This window comes from Hakea prostrata, chromosome 5, assembly GCF_041222555.1.
Source record: "Hakea prostrata isolate BN-2017 chromosome 5, UWA_Hpros_2, whole genome shotgun sequence".
NCBI classification, from domain to species: Eukaryota; Viridiplantae; Streptophyta; class Magnoliopsida; order Proteales; family Proteaceae; genus Hakea; species Hakea prostrata.
This window is the reverse complement of record NC_142604.1, coordinates 48,895,054-48,920,427: the sequence shown is the minus strand read 5'-3', so window position 1 is coordinate 48,920,427 and position 25,374 is coordinate 48,895,054. Positions and strand designations below refer to the sequence as shown.

Sequence of the window (25,374 nt, the reverse complement as noted above, 5' to 3'; positions counted from 1 at the left end):
AGTGATTTTAAGAGAGGTACTGTCTCATCTCGAGTACTGTATCATACCAACCAATACATGGTGGTGCAATACAATATATTCAATTTCTTTCTTAAAATAAGAAAAAATTGTAGCAATATGTATTGTATCAACTGTATTCATTATGGATTTGTATAGTCTAGCATCATACATTTGAAGTCTAAAATGTCATCGTTTATTTGAGAAAAGAGGGGAGCGAGTCCAAAAAGTCTAAACTAGTTATTTTAGTGAAACACGTCTCAGCCGGATTTGCCGAGATTCCAAGTCTCATAATAAATCGCCACTAAATGCTAAGGCAGCAGAGTTTGTTGGTTTACTCTTTCACGCGGCCACGCCTGAATCTCTAAAGCCTCACCAGTTACCCAAACCCATACGTCTTCATTCCTGTCTCTGCTGCAAAAGGACTAAGGAGATTTATATAGGGGTGGTCCCTTCCCTTTTTTTTAATTTCTTGTCTTCCCATTTCATGGAAGCTTGAAAGAACCCAAATAACCATTTTCTCTCTAATTCTTTCCATCTCAATGTGTGTGTTTCTGTGGAGGAAACTAGTATAACAACTGAATATGAATGTAAAGATGATGGTTCGTTAATATCTACACATTTGTTCTCATTTTCTGTATTATTGTTTTGTTTATGGAATTGCTTACTATCATAGCCTTCAAAATTGCTGAATTGCAGAGACCCACTTCATTCCCGTACCTGGTTCCCATTGCAGCTCTGTTCCTTTCAACTTGTCTCATCCCCTGTTCTTCAGCTCTTAAGGTTTCTTCTTGTCTGTTACTTCCTCATTTTCCATTTTTATTTTCGAATTACAAGTTTTGATCTCAGCTCACATCTTCAACTTCTGCGTATCAGCTTGGGCAAACATGCGTAATAGGCAAAACCTGTGACTCGGGTTTGCACTGCGAAACTTGTGTTGCCAACGGCAACCTTCGACCCAGATGCACACGAATCCAGCCGGTGATTCCCACTACAAAGGTACCTCTTGGAATGCCTTCTCTTGTTTCATCTCGTGTTTTCTTGGATTTCTTCCTCTCCCCTTTTTTTTTCTAAAAAAGTGTGGTTGGTGTTTAGGTTACAGGGTTACCCTTCAATCGGTATTCATGGCTGACGACGCACAACTCCTTCGCCATGTTGGGAGCTAAGTCTGCTACTGGCTCTGTTATTCTCAGCCCTGAAAATCAACAGGATTCCATTACTAGTCAGCTCAGTGTATGTATCACAGTCTCTAAGTTCCTTTGCTCCTCTCTCACATGTTCACACTGAAAATCTCTGTAAAAGCAGTTTTGTGTTTCCACTTTAGCAGGAAATTAGGTGTTAGTGAATTGGGTAATTTATGCCTTCTGAAGTAAATGAATAACCTCTCCTATATTCTTCCTAGATGACTCTTATCAACTGTGCATCTTTTGTTTAGAGGCATTTGGTGAAACTGACTGGACAGTTTACTTGTTAAAAGATAGCTTGAAAGCTAACCTAAAGCTCCTTTTCTCTTTGGATGGTTCATGGTTCTTTCCGAATTTAAAAACAGAAAGAAAAAAACATTACTCCCCAACTTGTTCTACATACCCAGCAAATTAATGCCCAATTTTTTAAGGGTAAATGTTTGTTAAGCACATGAAGCATTTATATAATATTTAGGTGGGATTGATTGTTTTCCTGTAGGACTTTGTAGGTAGTTGGTAATGTTTCTCTTTCAAAAAAAAAGAAAAAGACTCTCCCCAGCCACAGAGAGTGAAAAATTTTCAAGGAATCTAGCCTATATTATTCTTAAAAGTTCCATCCAAACTCAATGAAAACAAAAAAGAATATCATTCTGCATGTGGTTGTTGTTATTTCTTTATTTAATTAGAGAAAGTTTCTCTTCACCCACCAATTGTGAAGGGAATCAATGACCATAATCATTCCCCTTGTTATACAGACTGTAACACCATATTCTATGCCTTGTGGCAGTTGGATGGGACCCGATGGCAACCAATTGATGGAGATTTAAGAACCTAAAATATCTCAACTAGGGGGAAGACAAACCATGGAGTTGCTGTCTTTTTGTCTTTATTGCTGTTGGATGGTAATAAAGGACATGGTGGACAATGGAGTTAGTGCATGGATCCTTGCCTTCCAATCTGCTTTATTTGAGGCAATATGAATAATCTCTCTAATTAGGCAGTAGTCACAACTGAGGTGTGGAGAATGTATAAACTATAGGAGGTAGTTTTCTGTCATCCATGGATGAGGGGTCTCTACTTTTCCTTCATCTGCATTCCATAAACTTCTTTTTCATAGATTTTTCAGACTTGGGCTCCAGAACCAGTGAACAATCAATCAATGCATGAGTTTAATGCAAATAGCAGAGAGCCTGGATCTTCCCAATTAATTGGATATTCAGGAAATTAATATCAGTTTACCAACATGTCGATTCTATCTTGATATAATCCTAAGAGCTGTTGTTGCTATTTTATCATCCATTAATGCAAGAGTGCTTAGTTAAGAAAGTGTGAATTCCATTGCAGAATGGTGTTAGGGGTTTCATGCTTGATATGTATGACTTTGAGAATGACGTTTGGTTGTGTCACTCCTATGGCGGCAATTGCTACAACTACACAGCCTTTGTAAGTCTTTCTTTGTGTGTGTGAAAGAAATACTATGGTTTATTTATGAGGCTGACGGGCTCTTATGATTTAATCTTATTTAAAACTAATTACTTCAAAATTTGATTAATCAGCAACCTGCAATTAATGTATTGAAAGAGATTGAATCCTTTCTTGTTGCAAACCCATTGGAGATCGTCACAATTATAATCGAAGACTATGTCAAAGCTCCAAAGGGATTGACAAAGGTCTTCGATGCTGCAGGCCTCAGAAAATTCTGGTTTCCAGTGTCTCAGATGCCCAAAAATGGTGGAGATTGGCCAACAATTGATGCTATGGTAAAGCAAAATCAGCGTCTAGTAGTCTTCACCTCTAAATCAGCTAAGGAGAATTCAGAAGGAATTGCATATGAGTGGAAATATGTAGTGGAGAACCAATGTGAGTCCAGTACCTCCCATTTAGATTCTCTTTGTTTCCAGATAAAAATCTTGATCCTGTAAAGTAGGATACTTTCACTGTTTGTTTCAATGAGAAGTGTGGCAAATGCATTTATTGTTTGTTTTTCTGATGATGCTTGGCTAAAATTTCAGATGGTAATGGTGGGATGAAAGCGGGTTACTGTCCAAATCGTGCAGAATCATCCCCCATGAACACATCAACAAAATCACTGGTCCTTGTAAACTACTTCCCTGATGCCCCAAACATAGTAGAAGCTTGCAAAGATAACTCAGCTCTCTTAATGAACATGATGAACACTTGCTACGTTGCAGCTGGTAATCGGTGGCCAAACTTTATTGCTGTTGACTACTACAAGGTATATAAAATGGATGATACATTACAGAGTTGCTGTTCTTCAAAAAAAAAAAAAGATAATTGAAATTCACAGACAGAGTATACTTATTTTACTGAATTTTGTGTTCTGTTGTTGCAGAGGAGTGATGGAGGGGGTGCCCCAGATGCTGTAGATGTAGCTAATGGTCATCTGGTCTGTGGTTGTACCAACATTGCCTATTGCAAGGTCAGCTACTTCAAAGTATAGTTACAAGTGGAAATAAATATTTGTGGTAGCTTACAAGTGAGAAGTGTTTGAGCTCCCAATATGAGATTAACTCAAATTTTTATGTGATATGCAGCCAAACATGACCTATGGAGTATGTGAAACAGACCCAGAAGCTGTTGCAACACCTCCAGCATACAGTGCAGCTGTTTTGGAGAGAAGACCATTCCAACTGCAGTGGTTCATTGGGGCAGTTTCAGTTGCTGCTGTATCATTGTTCCCACGGTTATAGGTTCTTTTGGAGGAGATCCGTTTGGTTAAGAATTTTGAAGTGAAGTGATGTAAAAGTTTCATTGGTGAATTAGGTGGAATGAAAGTTTCCATTTCCTGTGAAACTAGTAAAATGAAAATAGCCAATTGTGAAGTAAAATTACATTTCTGTTCATCTTCTGTTGATTCCTAACCAACCATGAAAATAACCTCATTGAAGCAAGCTCTGTCTCTATCTAACATAAATCAAGAAAGTTAAAGTTTAGTAAAATTATAAAAATGCATCAAATGGAGATGAATAAAAGATCCAAAAGGGAAATTGATTAATAATACGTGCCACCTCTTATATAAAAAAACCATATAACGGCCCCCCCCGTGGGGACTAAAAAACCTGGATAAAAGACACAATTAAAATAAATAAATATAGTTTAAACAATTTTCCCACGGGATAAAAGGCCCCAAGGGGAATTTTTGGGCCCCCCCCTTTGTACCCTTCAATTAATGTGAAGTATCCTTTGAGGGGTATTTTGTCCTTTAAAACAGGGAGGGAAAAAAAAACTGTCTGTATGGATGATTGATATCTTGTTATATTTTGAGGATGGATTAATGTTAAGGGTAACTATGAGTCTAAGAGGAGAGGCCATACCAAACAAGTTGGGACAGAGAAGGATAGTAGTCTTGCGTTAAAGCCGCTTGCTTGGCAATTGTATCTGCGGGAAAATTTGCCTCCCTATGAATATAGGAGAAACAAATCCCTACAAACACAATCATTTTGTCACGGACATCATTAAGGATGTGATACACCTTCCATGGAAAGGTTGTCGATACTGTGAGCATATTCACTACTGCTTGGTTGTCACTTTCTATAAGCACATGTAAAAACGACAAATTGGCAACACCAATGGAGGGCTTTACAAATGGCTAGAGCTTCAGCCACTATAGAATCCTGATAGCTACACCCTTCTCCAAAGGCAAATATGAACTTACCTTGAGCGTCTCGAGCTATTCCACCGAAACCTGAGAGTTTTTTATCGTTAAATGAAGAACCATCAACATTTGCCTTTATATAAGGATGCTTTGGAGGTAGCCAACGTATAAGGTAAGTGATCACTTGTCTCAGGTTCGGACGTTGAACATTGTCTGTAAAGAAGAAACTCCAGGATCTTCCAATGACCCCCGCTACTTGTGCTAGCATGGGGAGTGCAAGATTATCAATCAAAGTAGTGTAACAACATCACAACTGCCAAAAACTGAGATGAGAATAATTCTCAAACTAAGAGCCTTGTGAGTGTCTGAGTGGGAGTACTGGTGTAAGAATGTTTGCAGATGAGATTCGAGGCACATTGCCTAATTCATGCTTGGGAGGGCTAACTCACTCCAAATTCTCTCTGTGTACTAGCACTGCAGAAAAATGTGATCCACTGTACCATCTTGCTGGCCGCAGAACATGCATAATGCCGAGATATTGCATCCCCTACTGAGAAGAAGAAATTCAACAAAAATGATATCTATTTTAACAAAAATAATGAAGCACTTCAAAAAATGATTCAAAAGGTAACGAGATATGCGTGTATTATATGAATTAGTTTGCACACACCTCGATTAATCTTCAATGGATAGTTAATCCATATATAGCTTCTGATCTCGAACTCTTAATCCTTTTATTTATAGGTTGAGATCAGGTTAGAGGACTCAAGACTTTTTATTTATGAGATGTTAGTTTTTATCAATTGAACCTTCTTCTTAGGGTTAATCTGTGTTATTTTAAGTACTAACATAAACTTACCCAAGCAAATATAAACATAATAGAATGCATAGATAAAATTTGGATCACACTAAAATTCTTATAAAGTTCCTCTTCTGTAGTTCTGTTTATAACGCATTTTTTCTTTCACATAAAAAGAAAGGAGGCGATTGCTTCCTTTTTCATTTTTTTTCTTTTTTTCTTTTCATATAAAACAATTGTTTCCTTAATAAAACACACAAGGAAAAAAAGGGTAATTTTCATCTGGACCCTTGAGGTTTGGTCCAGGTCACTTTTAGTCTAGTTTAAGCTTCCTTTTGCATATGGCTCCCCTATAGTTTCAATAAATGATTAAATAAGGACAAGTTTAACAGAAACTGTTAATTTTATAAATTTGGTGACAAAAATACCATCGTTTGGAATTTTTTATTTTTTATTTTTGCTTCGTCCCACAAAGGCTTCTTCTTCAACATCGAATTTTCAAGCGAGAAGGGAAACCCTAACAGCAATAGCTTTAGCTCTTATCGTTTTGAATTCAATTCAAATCACAACTTCTCAAACCCTAAAAAACATCCAAATGGAAGTCATGAGGAACAAATTTCAAACTTCAATTCCATTCTGATCTGAGATGAAAGATTATTCATCGGATACCATACCTGTTCTCACCACTGGTTCTCTGAGAAAAAAATTAAAAAACGATGGATCCACAATCCAAAAATAAGCAACATAAGAGCACCTACAAAAACGAAAAAAGATAGTCAAAAGCCAAAAGACTATAGAGGAACGTCAACTATATATCGAATCCATCTAAAATAGAAGAAAAAAAATCGAAAAAAATAAAGCCCGTAAAGAAGAAAAAAGACCATCAAACAAAGTCAGAAACCTGAAAAAAAATTGAAAATTAGAAATGGGTATATTCATGTATTCAATAATCCCACAGCAAAAGAACCGATTGTCGATGCTTACCTCTGCGATTCTACAAAATGAAACAAAATATCCACTTCCAAGAAAAATAGCAACTGATCCAAGCTTGAAACATGAGAAAGGTAACATTTTTGAAGAGCGGTTACCCTTGTTGCAAGCGGAGACAGCAGAAGAAGAGTAAGTCTTCCTCATTTCCTTTTTTGTGGAGTCGCATGAAGATCACAGGTATGGTTCCGATCTCCAAATGTGGCTCACTCTCGTCTCCCGTCGCGGTGATGTTTCCCTCACCGTGTCAGGGATCGTCGCGGCCAATGTATTCCGACTCCGACCGATAATTGTTCAAAGGGAATCGGTGACTATTTATTATTTATTTATTTTATAATATTTATTTTAGTAGATTAAAATTAAAATTAAAAAAAAATCCAAATGACACAAGGGTATTTTTGTCAAAAATTTATTAAACTAACAGTTTCTGTTAAACTGTCCTTATTTAATCATTTCTTGAAACCATGGGGGAGCCATATGCAAAAGGAAACTTGAACTGGACTAAAAGTGACCTGGACCAAACCTTAGGGGTCCAGATGAAAATTACCCGAAAAAAAAAGGGTAGGACCAATCTATAATCCATTGAAGAATAGCTTATAGTGTTTGCTATTTTGAGAAGCAAGAAGTTCGATTGAAAACTGTTTGATAGAACTATTTTGTTTCTGTGATGATTTTGGCAATATGAGTTGAAATTTATGAAAATTTCTATTTCTGAGAACACTTCTGACAATAACAATTTTGTTGCGTCTCTTTTTGAAGGAAAATTGAGTGTAGTATGAATTGAGTGAAAAAAAAACAAATCTTACAAAGAGGCATTCATGTAATTTGACAACCTAAACATGAGAACCTTGTTAAAACACGCTAATTTTTATATAATTTCTCTTCTCTTTATAATGTTTTCTTTCAAATTTAAAAAAACAAAGGAGAAGGCCATTGCTTCGTTTCCCCATTTTTTTTTTTTTTCTTTTGTAAAACCATTGTTTCTTTCAAGGAAAAAAAAGAAAAAAGAAAAAGAAAAAGAACTGATCTATAACCCACCCAATAATGGTTTTAGTGTTTTTTTGCTTTGAGAAGAAAAACATTCAACTATTTGATGAAACTGTTTTTTTATTTTTATTTTGATCACATGAATTGAAATTTATGAAAATTTTTGAAAAAGTTGATTGCAGTATGACTTTTAAGTAGAACAATTTTATAGAGAGTATTCTTGTAATTTGGTACATTTTGAACATAAGAACGTTGTTAAAACACTCTCATACTATGATAAAGCTCTTCTATTTACTGCTATTTTAATTCTAACGGCTAAAAGTTCTTCACCTTCTCTATCTCTAGCGAAACCCTTGCACCATCTTTGTAAAAGGAATCTTTATCTCCATATTATTTTGTTTGATTTTTCCTTTTGATTCTTCAACCATTAACACCTGTCCATGCAATTCCTCCTTTGAAAAGTAATTGTTGTTTTTACTTTATTCTTCAAACGCTTATAAAAGTTTTCTTAACGTGAAAGCACTCAAAATTGTTTTTGGCATTTCTAGAAAAACACTTGGGGAGCTTCTATGCTTGTATGCTTATTCGATGAAACGCCATTTCTTGATTAGTAAAGCGTTGCTATCCTATTTGATATATTATCTCATGATTCTCATCATTTCTCTCCAACCTGTTCTGTCATCTCTCTCTTTCTGTTTACTTCTTTTTAACATTCGTGTAATAGTTTATAAAGAAAAAGAAATACTCGTCTAATAATAATAATAATAATAATAATAATAATAATAAAAACTAGACGCCGTTTACGAACAGTTCAAATTTCAGAATCCAGATTACTTAGAAATAGACATTAGAAAATAAGGAAGAGAGTCGTTGATAATTTGCTCTCTGTATTTTTTCCCCTCTCTGGAAGCATGACTGGGTCAAGTAATCTAATATAAATGGAATCAATGGTTTTGTTCGGTTGTTCCAGAGTAAAAATCATACCAACTAGGCCAGGTGTGAACATGCCTGAGGTTTTCTCATTTGAATCTTGAAACCTGAAACAACCCAGAAGTGCATTCTACTTGATCTCTTTAAGGGACTTGGAAAGATTGGCATTTAGTTATCAAGGAAGATAGATGGTCATGGCCATGAAGGTTTGTCAGTTAATGTCGATAAACTCAGTATTCTAGTTCTGCATTGCCTTTTGTTTTGGATTCAATTACAGAACAACCATTGAAATACTTCATTGTTGCTTTACAGGAATCTACAGCATCTCTAAACTTCTCCTTTGCAACTTTGTTCATTGCCGCTTGCCTCTTCCCCTTTGCTTCCACTCTTGAGGTTTCTCTTCCTCTTTGTCATTTCTTTTTTATTCACTGGAGCAGATAACTACCTTTGCTTTTCCGGAAAAAATTAAAAATTTCGTTGTTATTTTTCTGCATCAGGTTGGGGATTCTTGCAGTTCGAGCCAGAGCTGTGGTTCGGGTTTGCTCTGCCAATCGTGTCCTGCTAATGGTAACACAAAATCAAGATGTACTCAGATCCAACCGCTCGATCCCACTACCAAGGTATGTAACTGATTTTTGGGAGAATTTCTGTATGCTTCTTTTTCAATCTTTCCCTGATTTCGATTGGAACTGTTGGCTTGGGGATTTAGGTTAGTGGGTTACCTTTTAATCGGTATTCATGGCTGACGACACACAACTCCTTTGCTCGTTCGGGAGCAAAGTCAGCGACGGGTAGTTCGCTGGTTACTGAAGTGAACCAAGATGATTCCATCACTAGCCAGCTCGAGGTATGTATCATTCATCGATTTACTTCCCTTCTCCCTCTCGCAGGTTCACAGTGAAACAACCTGAAAACCCTTTCAAGTTCTTTCTCTTATCTTCAAATGAGATATCTGTTAGTGACTAATCTAAATTCTGTCAATAATTTTAGGTTTGTCATTAATATAGTGGTTAGAAATGAATATTTCTGGTAATCTGTGAGTTGCTTTTTTTCCTATTTTTCTTTAGGGTATGGAGATGCATGTAAACTAATCTTTAACATTGAATCTATCAATTTCACCTATCAAGAAATCCAAATGACTTCACTGCAGTGATGTATCTCTGGATTTGATGGAATTAATTTCGTAGTTATCTTCTAAGTTGGGATCTGCAACCCAGTTCGTATCTTCTTCCTTTGCTCCGCTCTTTTAATTCTTCCCTAATTTAAGAATCCCGGGTACCCAATTTCTTGATAACTGCCCTAGTTATTTTAACATTAGATTCAACTTTTTTATACCTACCAAAATTATTAACACATTGTGAGGCAACTGCTTCTAAAGTACAGCTGCAAAGCATTCTTTTCTCTTTTCTTTTCTGTGGAGTTTGGTTTGTTTTTGTTTGTGGATGTGGGGTGTAAAGATGACAGCAAAGAGGGGTCCTATCTTTCTTCAATGTGCACAAACATTACTCCTGTATTATCTCTAATCACAACTGAGGTCAGTTCTTAGCTGTTCTGTCTTTCTTTGATGTGTATAAATATTGTCCCTATATCATTTCTAGTCACAACTAGGGTCGGCATTTACCTTGATCTGCTTGGTTCTGAATAACATATGCAAACCCCAACTAGCAAAACGATCAGCTGCATGGATTTGAGTACCTATGTCACATAGTCAGAGAACCTGGATCATTCAGAGTTTCCAATTTCTTTAATGGTCGTGAAATTATCGCATTGTGGTCAAGACTATCCTCATGGAAGTTACTCATTTTGTTTCCTGATTAAGGGGTACTTGAGGGATCTTAAACTTGCAAGGAAAATTTTGTCTTCTGTTGGAAATGGACCTGATCCATTTCTTCAATGAATTTGGGCTCTCTGAAAGGATCTCTATCTTAATCAAAGATACATTTCCTATTTTAAGCCCCTGTATAATGGGCTATCAGAAATATGGATGATATAATGTGCAAATTGGGGAAAGATTAAGAGGGGGGGGGGGGTTTCCTTTGTCTTCTGTTGTAATAAATTCCCTTTCTACTCAAATAAAAATCAGATGCAATTTAGCTCTACAGATTACAGATTTTTTTTGGGAGCATAAGAAGTTTGAGTTCCATTGCAGAATGGTGTCAGGGGATTGATGCTTGATATGTATGACTTCTTGAATGACATCTGGTTATGTCACTCCTTTGGCGGCGTATGCTACAACTTCACTGCATTTGTAAGTTAGTTTTCATGATAAGGATTATGGTTTATTTGTGAGGCTGACTTCCTCAGTTGATTCAGTCTTTTCTGCAACTAACTCCTACAAAATTTGATATAACAGCAACCTGCCATCAATGTTTTGAAAGAGATTCAAGTCTTTCTTGCTGCAAACCCTTCAGAAGTTGTCACTATTTTTATCGAAGACTACACAGCCACCGGGGGATTGACAAAAGTCTTCAATGCTTCAGGCCTCATGGAATTCTGGTTCCCTGTGTCAAGTATGCCCAAAAATGGTGGAGATTGGCCAACTGTTGATGCTATGGTAAAAAAGAATCAACGTTTGTTGGTTTTCACTTCCAAAAAGGCTAAGGAGGCCTCTGAGGGGATTGCATATGAGTGGAATTATGTCGTAGAAAACCAATGTGAGTACCTCTGCCACACACTATTCTGCCTATTAAAGTTGCTACTCGGTTGAGTTGATGCCAAAATTTGAGGCAATTACGTGGTTTCTAACGGTGATGGGCTAAAACTTCAGATGGTGATGGTGGAATGGAAGCGGGTTCCTGTCCAAACCGTGCAGAATCGTCAGCCATGAATACAACAACCAAGTCACTTGTCCTCCAGAACTACTTCCCTGATAACCCAAATGGCAATGATGCTTGTGCAAATAATTCTGATCCACTTATGAGCATGTTGAACACTTGCTACAAAGCAGCTGGGGATCGGTGGGCCAACTTCATTGCTGTTGATTATTATAAGGTAGTGAAGATGATATGTGATGGAGTTTCTATTCTGCAAAATTTACTGAAGGAAAATTACATCTGAAGAACACTTATTCAACCTTCCTGTCTTGTTATTGCAGAAAAGCGATGGAGGGGGTGCACCAGAAACTGTGGATGTAGCAAATGGTCATCTAGCCTGTGGGTGTACCAACATTAACTATTGCAAGGTTAGTTAGCTTTAACCTCATAATAGTCAAATACACTACATCTTAAAGGAAACATTGATTAATGAGTCTAGAACAGCTGTTGCAGACTAGGAAATAATATTATGTCAATGCAATATTCTTCTAACCATAGAAGACTAGATCCCTGCATATGGTTGTCGCTTGGATTAAAGTGGTTTGTTGTCTGACAACATTTAAGGAAGGTATCACCTACTGACGAATCCTGATCTTCTTCCATTAGAGCTCGTGGTAAAATATTTGGATCTCTAAACCATTACACTGATTATGTGTTTAAAAAGCTGGACGATTATTTTAACCATTACACTGATTATGTGTTTAAAAAGCTGGACAATTATTTTGCTTCTAGGTTTCCTTAGAATTCAGGAAATAATTTTTTATTACAATCGAACTACTGAAATATGCTTGATTTGAAATTCAAATGAGTTGATTGAAAACCTTAATTCGTAAAATTTAGGTCATGAAATTTCAAGTTGTTTTTCTTTTTAGCTATCCACATTTAATAGTTGGGAGACCCCTTTCTACAAGATTCAAAATTTGGGGTACTAGATGATATGGCCAAGGCTGGCTAGGTTTAGGCAATATATTACACAGATGCCTGCAGTTAGTGGTAATAGTAGAGAATTTATAAGACTCAAAAACATTAAATGATAGAGCAACAAAAAGGCCATCAACAGCAGCATCCAAAGCACCATCTCCTATCAAACTTCCATGTTGAGAAAACATGATGAATTCATGATGCACTACACAAAAAAGTCCAACTGAACTGTCTTAGTTCAGAATTATGTACTCCTGCAAGCCATAAAGAGCATTCATCAGCATTAGGCCATGGAATTAAAACCAAAGCTATAGCAGTGGTAGAGATGGGAGTAATATCTAGATGAGAGTCATTGAGAGGGAATGGCAAGGAGATCCAATAAGAAGTTGTAGAGAGGATTGAATTTGGGGTAACCTGTGTACCCAAGAAGGCTTTCCTATTTCTGCCCTCCCATATATGATAACAAGTAATGATCAAGATAGAAAAGAACCAGAGCCGAGTATTAGAGTTATCTTTAAACCAATTTAAGGCATGCAAACAGAAATAAAAAATAGAGTCGAAAGATAAACTCGAGGTTCTCAATCCAAGAGGACCACAGAGCCGGATGTGGCTTGCCCAAGGACACATGAAGAATAGATGACACTCTGTTTCTATATCAGATTTGCAAAAGGGACATAAAGGATTGATATCTTTCCATTCTGTTGAGGCAGAATTTAGATACAGTCCAGAATTCAGCAATTTCCAGAAAACATAGTATTTCGAAGAGGGATCTTCAATTTCCATAGATGGGTCCACCATTTCCTGTTTTTGGAAGGGTACGGGGGTAACAAAGAAAGGAATGCAACCTTGGTGGAGAAAATCCCACTTTTCGTAGGAATAAAGTACGAACGATCTGGAGTGGGAGAAATTGGGATGTCTTGGATGGCTGATTGGAAATGAAGAGGTAGAAGAGTGAATGCTGGAGAGGTTAACAGCCAAGAGTTTTCATGAGTAAAAATCAGCTACAAGATTGTATTTAAAAGCAACAGATAGAGCAGAAGGAAGAGTATGACCCAGCACATTTGTAATCCAAGGGTCAAAAGCTAAGGAAACAGAAGACCCATCTCCCATTTGCATTGAACTCTCGGTTTAAGGAGATCTAGGACAGTTTTGATTCCCAACCAGCTATGCGGTCCGGTTTTAGAGGCAACTGATGGATAAAACAAAGAGGTACCAGGAAAGTATCTAGCCTTTACAACCTGAGTTCACAAAGATGAGGGTTGAGTCAAAAGTCTCCAGCAGAGCTTTAGTAAGAGAGCTTTATGTTGGTCAGCAGTCTTTCTAAAACAAGAACACCCTCATATTGACTGAGACAACTAAAAATCTCGTAGCAACATCGACTACATCTGTTCTGCATTTGAATCTATGCTTGCTGAGTATTTCCTCATAAAAAATAGATGAACTTTACATCCACCATCATAGTATGAAGAAATCATGAAAATTATGTCATTATTATACGAATGTTTAATTTACTCATCAAATTCCAGGCTTTATTAGATGACAGCCATCAAAGCAGTGAATCCTGGGGTAGGTATTACATTTATCTGTCATGTCCTCCTCCTTCTAGGCATCACCATCCTAGTGCAACATAATGCTTCACCATTTAGGTCCAAAGTTTGCAAATACTAGTTCCTGAGATAACTATGAAATTGAATCTTTTCTTATTTCATTAACATATTACTCATGCAATGTGCAGGCAAACTCAACCTACGGAACATGTGAGGTTCCAGCCCCAGAACCTAGTTCTTCCACGACCCCTTCAACCAATGCAGCGGTTCCTGGGGGAGATACCAGTTTTGCTTCTTCACTGGAGAAAAGACCATTTCAACTGCGGTGGTTGATTGGTGCAGTCTCAGTTTGTACACTATCAAGCTTAATATGGTTATAAATTCTGAGGTTTTGGTTATCCATGTTCTTTTTCTTTTATTTTTCTTTTATTTATTATCCTATATACTATCATTTCTTCATCCCCTTATACACAGTAGTGCCAAAAGTGATTCATTCACGGAAAATATGATTTTTTTTGGTTGATTTAATGAAGATAGCTTATAGCTGTAACACATTGGTTACAAGTTTCACTGTGTGCATGATATCGAGCAGAAAAATTGGTTTTTATATTATTGTGAGTTCTCTTATTCATGTCAAAATTCCCATTTCAACGTGATAGGAGTTCTACAGGGTGGGGTATATTGATCAGAAAAGTGTTTAAAATGACAAGACGTAAGCTATCAAATCCTCTAGAGCTTCGTAGGAAGAACCTCCTTTCTTGACAGAAGCTTCTGCCTTCTCTTTCAAACATGCAGCCCTCTCTCTCATCTCCTGCCCTTCTTTTCCAGCCATTAGTTTTCTTATGTTTCTCTCAATCTCCCTTCTCTCCAACTTATTCTCATGTTGCAACCCCACCCTCCATCCATCGCTCACGATCCTTGCGTTAGTCATCTGGTCTCCAAAACAAGGTGAGCAGAGCATTGGTATCCCTTCACATATACTCTCCAACGTTGAGTTCCAACCATTGTGGGTCCAAAACCCTCCCACCGCAGGATGAGCTAGCACATCTTGTTGGGGTGCCCATTTGACAATACAACCCTTTCCATCTAACATTTCTAAGAACCCATCAGGCCACAATGGTTCAAATGGTTCTGAGCCATGGACCAAACCAGATCGAACCACCCACAGGAAGGGACACTTACTATTGGCCAGTCCCCAAGCTATCTCCATGAATTCAACTTCATCCAGGCGAACTATGCTACCGAAGCTGACATAGATTACAGAATTAGGTGCTTGTGTATCTAGCCAGGTGATACAACTATGGTCTTGGGACAATAAGCTACTGGAAGAAGCTGTGAAGAGCTTATGGAAAGGGCCTATCGTGAACATCGGAGTTGAAAATTCTTGAGCAAGTGTTGCTAGAGCTGACTGTTCCAGGAGATCGAAGGTGTTCCAAATGAGACCAGCAGAAGCCTTGACTTGATCAACCATATTGCCCATCAATTGATAAAAGATCTCTAGGTGATCCCGATTAAATCCAGGTGGAAACTTCACCAGGAGAGGTGGAACTGGCGTCTCCATTTGAGAATCTGTTGAGAAAAAATAAAGCTTAATTTAGAAACAGAAAATAGGTATCTTTTTTCTCAAAAGGAAGACTTTCTCTGCTTGGGATCATAGCTCATGCATGAACACTAAGGTCTACTCGCTGTATATCCAAATGCATTAATACGGCTATGATTTCTGCTATATTCACTTTAAGTCCAATACGGCTATGATTTCTGCTCTTCATTATGGCATTGATGGATCATTGAGGAGGGGACCTTTTGTCTCGGCGTTATTGAATGGGCTTTTATGCTAAGTGTACCTGCCAAAAGCACCTCAATAGCCTTATTGTTCAGGTTGAGCATTTGCATTTGAATGGTATAACATAGTCCAGAGGCAAAGCCAGGATTTAACATAAAGGAGGGCCAGGTACTGATATTTTATACAAAACATAATGATTTTTTTACTCATTGTCTTTATCGTAACAAAAATTTCTCTAATCGGGAGGCCTAGTACTGATATTTCACACATGGATAGAGGGTTGGGGGAAATGTTCAAAAATTCAGGAATTGGAAGGAATTTTTTTAAAAAAATGGGTTTATATTTATTATCTTTGGTTTAAGATTTGTAATGGACAAGTCTCTGAATTCAAATTCAAATCCATTGTAACTAGTTCTACCCTCAACAAATCTTATCTCCAACCGATCAAGAAGGGTTTGAGTTATGGTTAAAATATCAATAAGTTGTAGAGTTTTGATATATATACATCTCCTAATCACGAGTTTTAGTGTAGAAGAGTTCTCTCTCAATCGTGCTCTCTCAAACAAACTCTAACTCGGTATTAGTTTATAAGCCTCTGACTGCCGTCCATGATCCTCAAGACCTTCATTTCTCACTATATATGAGTTTGCTTGCTTTATCTAGCTCTTCCACTGCTATATATCGTCTCTCTCCTGCCAATGATGGTTAGTCAAGCGGTTAAAGACCCGCCCTCCCACGGGGAGGTCTTGGGTTCGCACCCACTCGGCGGCGTATATTAGTAATTTAGTTCCCACCCCATAGTAACAAGCTACATTTCAAAAAAAAATATTGTCTCTCTCCTTCTTATGTAGCTTGATCGCAACAACTATCTCCTATGGAAATCACAGTTTCTTCCCTCAAGACCTTCACTTCTCACTATAATGAGTTTGCTTGCTTCATCATGCCCATGATTTTTATGGCTATGTCGACGGAACCAATCTAGCTCCTCCTATGACCATTCCTGATCCTATGACCATTCCTGATCTCTCCACCACAACACCCACACCAACCTCCATTCCTAACCTTGCATATTCTCATTCTCATTGGAAAAAGAAAGACCAAATGTTCTTATCTTGGAGCATCTCCTCCCTTTCTGAAAGTGCTCTTTCTCACATTGTTGGTCTCTCCACTCCCCACGCTGCCTAGAGTTCCCTTGAATGAACCTATGCCTCTTAATCCCAAGCCCGCATAATGCAGCTAGAATACAAATTCCTCCAAATTTGCAAAGGCCACTCTTCTACGGTAGGATATGTTCAAAAGATTAAATCTATTGTTGACCATCTACTGCTCACCCTATTTCTGATGCTAATATTATCCTCCCAATGCTTCGTGGCCTAGGCCATAAATATAAATGCTTCACCACCACTATTACCTCTTGTCTTGACTCTCTTCCCCTTGATGACTTCATAGGCCTCTTACTGAAATCCTCAAAGATTAAACAAAACAACGACTTGACTTGCCTTCCTCATAAGTTAATTTATCCACCAGATCAACCTAACCCCCCCCCCCCCCCCACCGCCCTCTAATCAAAACCATGGTCCCTCTTACGGCTATTGGTAGAGGACAAGCTTGAGGTTATTCCAATCGTGGTCGACTTGCAATGAATCTTTCCCCTCTCCTCCCTACCCCTACAGTTGCTTGTCAAATTTGCAACAAAACCAATCATATAGTGGTGTAGTGTTATTTTTTCTATGCACCAATTGCCAATGCATCCAAGCCGAGTTCTTCCATAGAAACTTTCTTGGCATCTCCCACGGCTTCATTTGATATCTTCTGGTACCCTGATTCAGGTGCCACCATGGTAGGAAGTTTTGGCAAATTTTGGCCGAAACTTGGAGAAATTTGCCCGGTTTGACAACTATCGAATTAAAAACCCCACCGAAACCGATATTTCCAAAGATTGGCGATATATCGTTGAATAGTCAATTTCTTGTGATACATCGCCAATATTTTGATTTCTCACAATCTTTTGGTGATTTCTCTTGATTTTTTGGTGATTTCTATCACGATTCTATAATGGAATCTTCAAGGTCAATGAACAATCTTACCAATTATGTCCCAATAATTCAAGCCTCAAAAGGCAATGTGCGAAATGTGGTTAGGGATGAGAATCTACATGAAATAACTTTTGAAAATAATTAAAATTAGAAAGGCATTTTGTAGCAGAATCTTCAAGATAAATGGGCAATCTTATTAATTATATCCCAATGATTTAAGCATCAAAATGCAACGTGCCAAATGTGGTTAAGGAGGAGAATATGCATGGAAGAATTTATGGAAACAATTCAAATTACAAAGGGATTTTGTAGTGAAATCTTCAAGGTCAATGGATAATCTTCCCAATTATGTCCTAATGATCTAGGCCCTAGAAGGTAACGTGCCAAATGTGGCTAGGGAGGAGAATTTGCATGGAAAAATTTATAGGAAATGATTCAAATTTGCCAAGTCTTAATGTGTTTATTGAATTAAATAGGCTAGGCATCAAATTTGGGCCCAAAATGACCTAAAATACCCCCGAAATGGGGGGTCGAAATCTGTGAAATTTCGCCCAAAATTTCAGAGAATTTCGCTAGTTCACCAATTTCGTCAGTTGGTGAAGTGGCAAAATTTGTCGAAATTTCGCACCTTGGGTGCCACTCATAATGTTACATCCAATGCATGGATACAACAATGCTTTACCATGGTACTGATCAACTTCACATTAGTAATAGCGTGGATTTGCATATAAAAAATATTGAGAGTGTTTCATTATTGAATCCCTAAATTATTTTTACTTTAACCAAAGTGCTACATATTCCTTCTGTTATTAAAAATTTGCTCTCTAAGAGTAAATTTACACTTGATAATGATGTTTATATGGAATTTCATCCAAGTTCTTGCTTTGTGAAGGATCTCAAAATGGGGACTCTTCTACTTCAAGGATCAATTGAAACTGGCCTATATCGCTTCCATCCACTATCCGCATGTCCTTCTATTCGTTTCAAAGAATGTATGTCTCAAGACATTTGGCATGACCAATTAGGGCATCCGTCAAAAAAAACTATGGACTCTCTCTTTCGCAGTTCTGTCTTGCACCAACTTTCATCTACTCCACTAGTTTTGTGTGTCCCATGCCAGATGGGAAAATTACATTAATTATCTTCAAGTTGAATAAATCAAGGTTGTATTTCCATTCTAGTTATTGCACTTTGATATTTGAGGCCCCTCTCCGCTACCATCTACACAGGGTTATAGTTTTTATATTTCTTTCTTGGATGGTTACAATAGACTTACATAGTTTTTCCACTTGTACATCATTTTAATGTAATTTCTGTGTTCACGCACTTCTATTATTATGTAGCCAATGTCTATAATTCCAAGATTCAAAATGAATGGTGCCAAGAAATATTAATATTTTGAATGTTTTTTCAAAGAGAGGGGTATATCTCATCAGCACTCATGCCCACACACTTTTGAACAAAATGGGAGAGAGGGAATAGAAGCATGGTAATATAGTTGAAATAAGCCTGACCCTTATGGTTCGTTCTTTAGTCCCCCTTATTTTTTGGCCAATCACCTTTGAAACGATTGTTTTCTTAATCAACAGAATGCCCACACAGATATTAGGGAATAAGTTTTTGTTTCCGGTGTTTAATCACAAAGATCTAGATCTTTCATTTCTCAAAATCTTCGAATATGCATGTTTTCCTTGGTTATGACCTTATAACAAAAACAAGCTCCAATATCACTCCAAACAATGTATTTTTCTTGGATACAACAACTCACACGAGGAGTCTGTATGTTATGATCCAACTCTTGGCCAATCCTACATCTCTAGACACGTAATTTTGAATGAAATCAATTTTCCTTTGCAACTCAACCTCCCAACCACCCTTCCCCCTCTCACTCCAATCAACTATAGTTGTAGCTGTTAATCTCATCTCAAATTCAAATTCAAAATTTGAAATCTCCCATCCTACCCAAAATTTAAATCCAAATTCAAATTTTAAAATTTCCCACCCCACACAAACTTTTAATACAAATTCAAATTTTGAACTCTCCATAACTCCATCTCAACCTCCCACCCCACCCGAAACCCTAGCACCTAACCCACCTCAGCCATCCAAATAAACTCGACCCGAACCCTACCATGTGCAAACCCGATCGAAAATGGGTAATCTCAAACCCATCTCTAAACTTCACTTTCTAGCCACCTCTCCTAAAGCTAATCTTGAAACTGAACCCACCTCATATATCACTACCAGTAAAGACCCCAAATGAAGGCTTGCTATGAGAGGAGAGTTTGATGCTTTCTTATATAATGTTGGAGTCTAGTTTCAGATGATGGTGGAGATTGGTTTGATCGTCAAAAGCACTAATATAACATTGTTTCTTGTCAATAGGATTTGGTTATAGCATATTCATTCGTGTTACCTACAATTGATTTAGATGGGCTACGGACCTTAAATGCTCAAATGCCTTTAATTATCTAGGAATTATTTGAAGTGATTACCCCATCCAACATGGGATTCTATAATTTGGACACACCTACTTATGTATGCACCTTTATAAAACTTCGTGGTTTAATCTCCTCACTAAGTTTAGTGATGCCGGATTCTCACAATCCTCATTTGACATGGCACTATATTTTCATACTTTAGCACATCAAACTATCTATTTTCTTTTATATGTGGACAACATATTGTGTCTACTTGGCTAGGCCCTAACCTAATCTCTTACAACCATTGGCAAGGAATTCACCAACAAAGATCTTGGCAACTTAAGCTACTTTTTAAGGTTGGAAGTCACCCGCTCACCTCTAGGTTTACATATTTACCAGTCAAAATATTCGTTAGATCTTTTAACCAATATGCATAACACCAAATTAGTAGCAACCCCAACTTCCATCACCAAAGCAACCTTTGAGGAACCTCCCTTTTATGATGATCCATCCCGATATATAAGGACAGTGGGTGCCCTTCAGTATTTGATCCTCACAAGCCCTAATATAACATTTGTTGTCAATAGGATTTGTTAGCATATTCATTGACCTACAATTGATAGATTGGTGATAATATTGGAAAGCCACTTACCATGGGATTCTATTTTGGACCACAATTAATCTGTCTCTCACTAAGTTTAGTGATGCGGACGGACAAGTCACATCAACGATTGACTATCATTTGTGCTATTTGGCAACCTAATTCAATTCAGACAACCAAAAAAACTCTGCTCAATCCGAAGGGTTTGTTGCCTAGTTAACTGGTTACGTTACCAAGTCACGAACTTGGCATGGTTACTTTTGCACCAATCTATATTGTGATAGTTTGAAACCACTTACCTCACTTAATCCACTTGCCCAAGATTCAAGATTGATATCATTTTATTTGGAAAATCCCAAGCTCATTATTTGTCCCCAACCAATGAACTTGCGGGGGAGTGTAAAGGATAAACCTTTGAATTCAAATTCAAATTCACCGTAGTCAACTTTATCTCTATGCTAAATTGATCTTATCTCCAAGAGATCAAGAAGAGTTTAAGTTATTGTTAAAGTGTCAACAAGTTGTAATTCAAATTTAAATATTCAAATAATGTATATATACATCTCCCACTCACTAATCTGTAAAAGAATTCTCTTTCAATAGATTAATAAGAAACATTGACTGATACATTTGAATTTGACTCCTCGATTTGCGATTTGGGACTAAACAACACGAAAAAAACATTTGGCTTCAGTGCTGCACAATTAATGCATAGCACTGAGCTACGAATGATGAGAATCAAAAGTGGTGGTCGAAAACCGGATTAGTCAACGGCAAGCCTTGGAAACTGGGGTTGGCAACTAAAACAAAAAAAAAGTGGTGGTCGAGATTCGATCTCAACCACTCCTTTTGCTTTTTCCTTTTTTTATTTTTTATTTTATTATTATTATACTTTTGAACTACATTGATTATAACCCAAAAAAACAAACCGGGGTTGGCAACCAAAACAAAAAAAAGTGGTGGTCGAGATTCGATCTCAACCACTCCTTTTGCTTTTTGCTTTTTTTATTTTTTATTTTATTATTATTATACTTTTGAACTACATTGATTGTAACCCCAAAAAAACCACCAATTTGAACCCGAACCATAGGCAGCTCATTCCTGCTCCATTATTAATTGTGCAGCACTAACCATAAAATACAAGGAAAAACACCAAAATTAATTCTAATTAATTCGAAGAGAGAAATCCAATATTAAAATATTACAACATTTCAAACCATTACGTGGATCTAAAGCGACTACCCATCTACCTCTCTCTGATCGGAGATGTTTTTCTCTTTTCAGGTAATAATCTAATGCGATGATTACTACTAACGACGATTTGATTTATTACAACTAACGACGATATAGATTGAGTTTCAGGATCTAGCAGGCGATTAAGTACTAACCAAGAGATCTACAAGTGGACTTAGAGAATTAAAACGATTAATATCAAATTTATATTCTAAAAGAAGTTAGTTAAGGTGCAAACCTGGTTCGGAGAGAGAAGTTTTCCGTCTTGATGCTGAAGAAGCAGTGAAAGAAAGAAAAGATTCAACACTGCTTGTTCGTAAGGCAAGCCTAGGAAGCTTAAGACTGTCGGCAACATCTTGGGTGAAGTACATGATTGCATCAGAGATGAGACATGGAATGGGCTCTGCTTTTTCATCTGCTGCTGCAGATGATAACAGTCGAAGCAAGCAATCCCGCAGTGGAACTGCACAGGTGTCGTTGATTCGTGAGAGAGTTACCAATGAAGCTTGGGCATCTGGGATTCCGTCTTGTATAGGAATGAAGGTGAAGTTTGGGTATTTGGAGGAGTTTGGAGAGTTGAACGTTGTGTGGACGACGGTGATGGAGAAGCCCTTACAGTGGAGAATTGAAGCTAACTGAAGCATAGGGTTTATATGACCCTGAAAAGGGCATGGGAAAAGCACCAATCGAACTCTTCTCCTCTTCTCCTCTTCCATGTCTTTCAGTCTTTCCAGAGAAATCACGCGATATATAAACCTTTTGCTGAGTTCTGCATCTGGATATTCCTGAATGCTGCTGGACTCCAACACTGCCAACGTTAAGACTTCAGAGTCATATCATTTGCCAAAAACAAAGGCATACTTTTGGCACGACTTCAATGCTGTGATCAGATCTCAACTGTCCATTTGTCCATTTCTTAAAAGTATAAAAATATTCCTTTTAAAAATAGATGGTCCAACGTTTGCTGCTGGTGCTGCGCATTAGTTATGCTGCACCCAAACAATTTACCATATTCTTCCGCAGAAGGTTTGTCTTTCATCTCTTCAAGAGTAAATTATGTACGTGCATGGGTTAGCCACTTAGTGTATATTTTAAAATTCAACGTTATAATGAAAATAAATATATATTTTGATTTTACATTACAGTAGTTTAAAGTTTTAAAATTTACAAATAAATCCCTGGCTAAAACTCAACGAATCATCGACAAAAGTAAAAACCATACAAAATCTTTGTAAAAAGATGGGAAAAAGAAAATAAGACAAAAAATATGAACTCTATTCAGGAAACCAATGATGTAACATTAGTAAGATCTTGCAAAGCGGTTGCCATTCGAATCTCTTCACACAGAAGCAATCCGTGCAGATCATCCATCTTAGACTCGATTTGAATGAATATTGGTATGAGTGTTATTGAGAATTGATACATATAAATACACAGAATGAAAAATCGACTTACTTCACAAGAAAAATAACCTACTTAGAATAGAAGATTACAATAAAATATCACAACGGATGATCATCAACCTAATTATATTATAATAATTGACTTTCTAATATTGAAGATATGGAAAATAATATAGATAATACTCTCGCTCAAGGTGAAGTATGATGATCATGAATGCCCACCTTGGACCATAGATTTTGGAATGATGCATGACCAAGGACTTGGTAAATCAAGGGACTTAATAAATAAGTATTCAAGTTGCTTAGATGAGGCAATTTTAGTTGAACATATTAATCCCTCTTGCAAATTTTCATGAATGACAGACAATCAACCTCAATATGTTTAGTGGGCTCGTGAAAACCGGATTGGTGGCAAATGAAGTACAACCCGATTATCACAATATAGGGGAATAAGTGATGGCAAAGGTAAACCCGGATCATGAAAGAGAAATGTAAGCAATGTCAGTTCACATGTAGTAATGGTCATTGCGCAATACTGAACTTCTACGGATGATCGAGAAATAGTGGTTTGCTTCTTTGTCTTTCAAGGGATAGGAACCAATAATAATTGAATCCTAATATTGAAGATATATTTGTATTATAATAATTGACTTCTTAATATTGAAGATATGCAAAATACTAATGGTAAACTTCCTAATATTGAAGGTATGCAAAATACTAATGGTAAGCTTTCTAATATTAAAGATATGCGGAATAACATCAGATAACAGATGTAACAAATGAACTAAACTCATAGTCAAGCACTCCAAGAACAAATAAGACCAAATCAGGGGCATCAGAGAGCTTCTTCACACCAAGCAGATAATTTGAAATTGAATCAACACCCTTCTTGACTGAGTGAAGTTTCATTCTTGATTGCATGATTTGATCCTATGATGTAGAGGCATAGGTTGATTCAAGAGCTTTCTAGACATGAGCAGAGGTAGGCATCCCAACCACCCGAGAATACACGGTTTCAATGAAGACAAAAGAAGACAAAAGAAGACAAAATCTACCTCAAGAGAACCTAATCCGGTTGATGCCAAGCAAAGAAATCCGGATTAGGCGTGGGATTAGGGATGTCAACGGTGCGGTTTGGGGCTCAAATACACCCAGCCCAAACACGGCCCATTAGCAAAATAACGGTTTCGGGCTAGTTTCGGTTTGGTGCGGTTTGGGTTCGGGCTAACTAACGGTTTAGGCTAATGGTCTATACTCGGGTTGACTAACGGTTTGGGCTAACAATTTATGATATGCAAGAAAAAGAACAAAAATAAATAGTTGAGCATCTTGCAACAAGAGCCAAAATTCTATGGAAAGCAAAATTATTATTGATCAATTCCCATTAAAAAATGAAAAGTCATTCCACATTACTTAATTTAACTTGATATGCAAAGACATACCTCTGGATTGGATAAATATTTACTTAATTTAAACAAACTTGGTACTTTCAATTGGGCATTTATACTAGATCCTTCTAATTGTCCTTTACAAGTAGTAGAAGACTATTTGATCTTTGAATTCATACTCGATTTTTTTGATAGTTTATACCAACTACCTAGTGGTGATACAATGATTCAAACAATATTTAATGTAACACTATAAAATGGGTTGTAAAATGGTTTATAACGGGTTGCGGTTTGGGTTTGGGTTGGTGCGGGCTCTATCACCCTCAGCCCAAATACAGACCATTAAGGTTCGGTTTGGGCCGGTGCGGTTCGATTTTAACGGTTCGGGCTGCAATTTGACATCCTTAGGTGGGATCAATGCTCGTTGATTCAAGAAATGGTGATGGACAAAGAAAACTTCCATTAAGAAACTTCAGTAAATCAAAACTCTTCAGAAGTGGCATAAACTGTGACCTACGAGGTAGCTTGATGCTAAAACCTTGATAGACAAAAATTGATGAACATGGGAGAAGGTGAGTTGAGGAGTGAAACCTTCAACGAGGGCAGAACAGAAGTAATAGAGCCAGTCGGTGAAGCCATGAAAACCAAGAACATAAAATCAAAAAGTTGCAAAAAGATCAAAGAAATTGCAAGAAATAGAAGCAAAGCCTTCAAGAATCAAGAATA

The 25,374-nt window shown here is 37.2% G+C and overlaps 3 protein-coding genes across 5 annotated transcripts; 2 read left to right on the top strand and 1 right to left on the bottom strand.

Annotated features, from left to right (window-relative positions):
- Window positions 1-268: 268 nt before the first annotated feature.
- LOC149016306 (PI-PLC X domain-containing protein At5g67130-like) lies at window positions 269-4,107 on the top strand. 3 transcript variants are annotated; one of them, XM_089157456.1, is made up of 9 exons: window positions 269-599; window positions 697-780; window positions 874-996; window positions 1,093-1,230; window positions 2,526-2,624; window positions 2,738-3,041; window positions 3,194-3,417; window positions 3,535-3,621; window positions 3,737-4,107. In XM_089157456.1, the coding sequence occupies exons 1-9, from the start codon at window positions 582-584 to the stop codon at window positions 3,890-3,892; spliced, it is 1,233 nt and encodes a 410-aa protein (XP_089013582.1). In that variant the 5' UTR covers window positions 269-581; the 3' UTR covers window positions 3,893-4,107. The 3 variants fall into 3 exon arrangements, with proteins under 3 accessions (XP_089013582.1, XP_089013581.1, XP_089013583.1); XM_089157457.1 differs by having other exon boundaries at window positions 270-587; XM_089157455.1 differs by having other exon boundaries at window positions 269-780.
- A 4,280-nt stretch (window positions 4,108-8,387) lies between these two features.
- Window positions 8,388-14,636, top strand: LOC149016305 (PI-PLC X domain-containing protein At5g67130-like). The gene is made up of 9 exons (XM_089157454.1): window positions 8,388-8,706; window positions 8,813-8,893; window positions 8,998-9,120; window positions 9,210-9,347; window positions 10,650-10,748; window positions 10,854-11,154; window positions 11,268-11,491; window positions 11,595-11,681; window positions 13,970-14,636. The coding sequence occupies exons 1-9, from the start codon at window positions 8,689-8,691 to the stop codon at window positions 14,159-14,161; spliced, it is 1,263 nt and encodes a 420-aa protein (XP_089013580.1). The 5' UTR covers window positions 8,388-8,688; the 3' UTR covers window positions 14,162-14,636.
- LOC149016304 (UDP-glycosyltransferase 76B1-like) lies at window positions 14,479-22,721 on the bottom strand. The gene is made up of 2 exons (XM_089157453.1): window positions 22,096-22,721; window positions 14,479-15,350 (listed from the first exon to the last, which is right to left on the bottom strand). The coding sequence occupies exons 1-2, from the start codon at window positions 22,571-22,573 to the stop codon at window positions 14,479-14,481; spliced, it is 1,350 nt and encodes a 449-aa protein (XP_089013579.1). The 5' UTR covers window positions 22,574-22,721.
- Window positions 22,722-25,374: the final 2,653 nt, after the last annotated feature.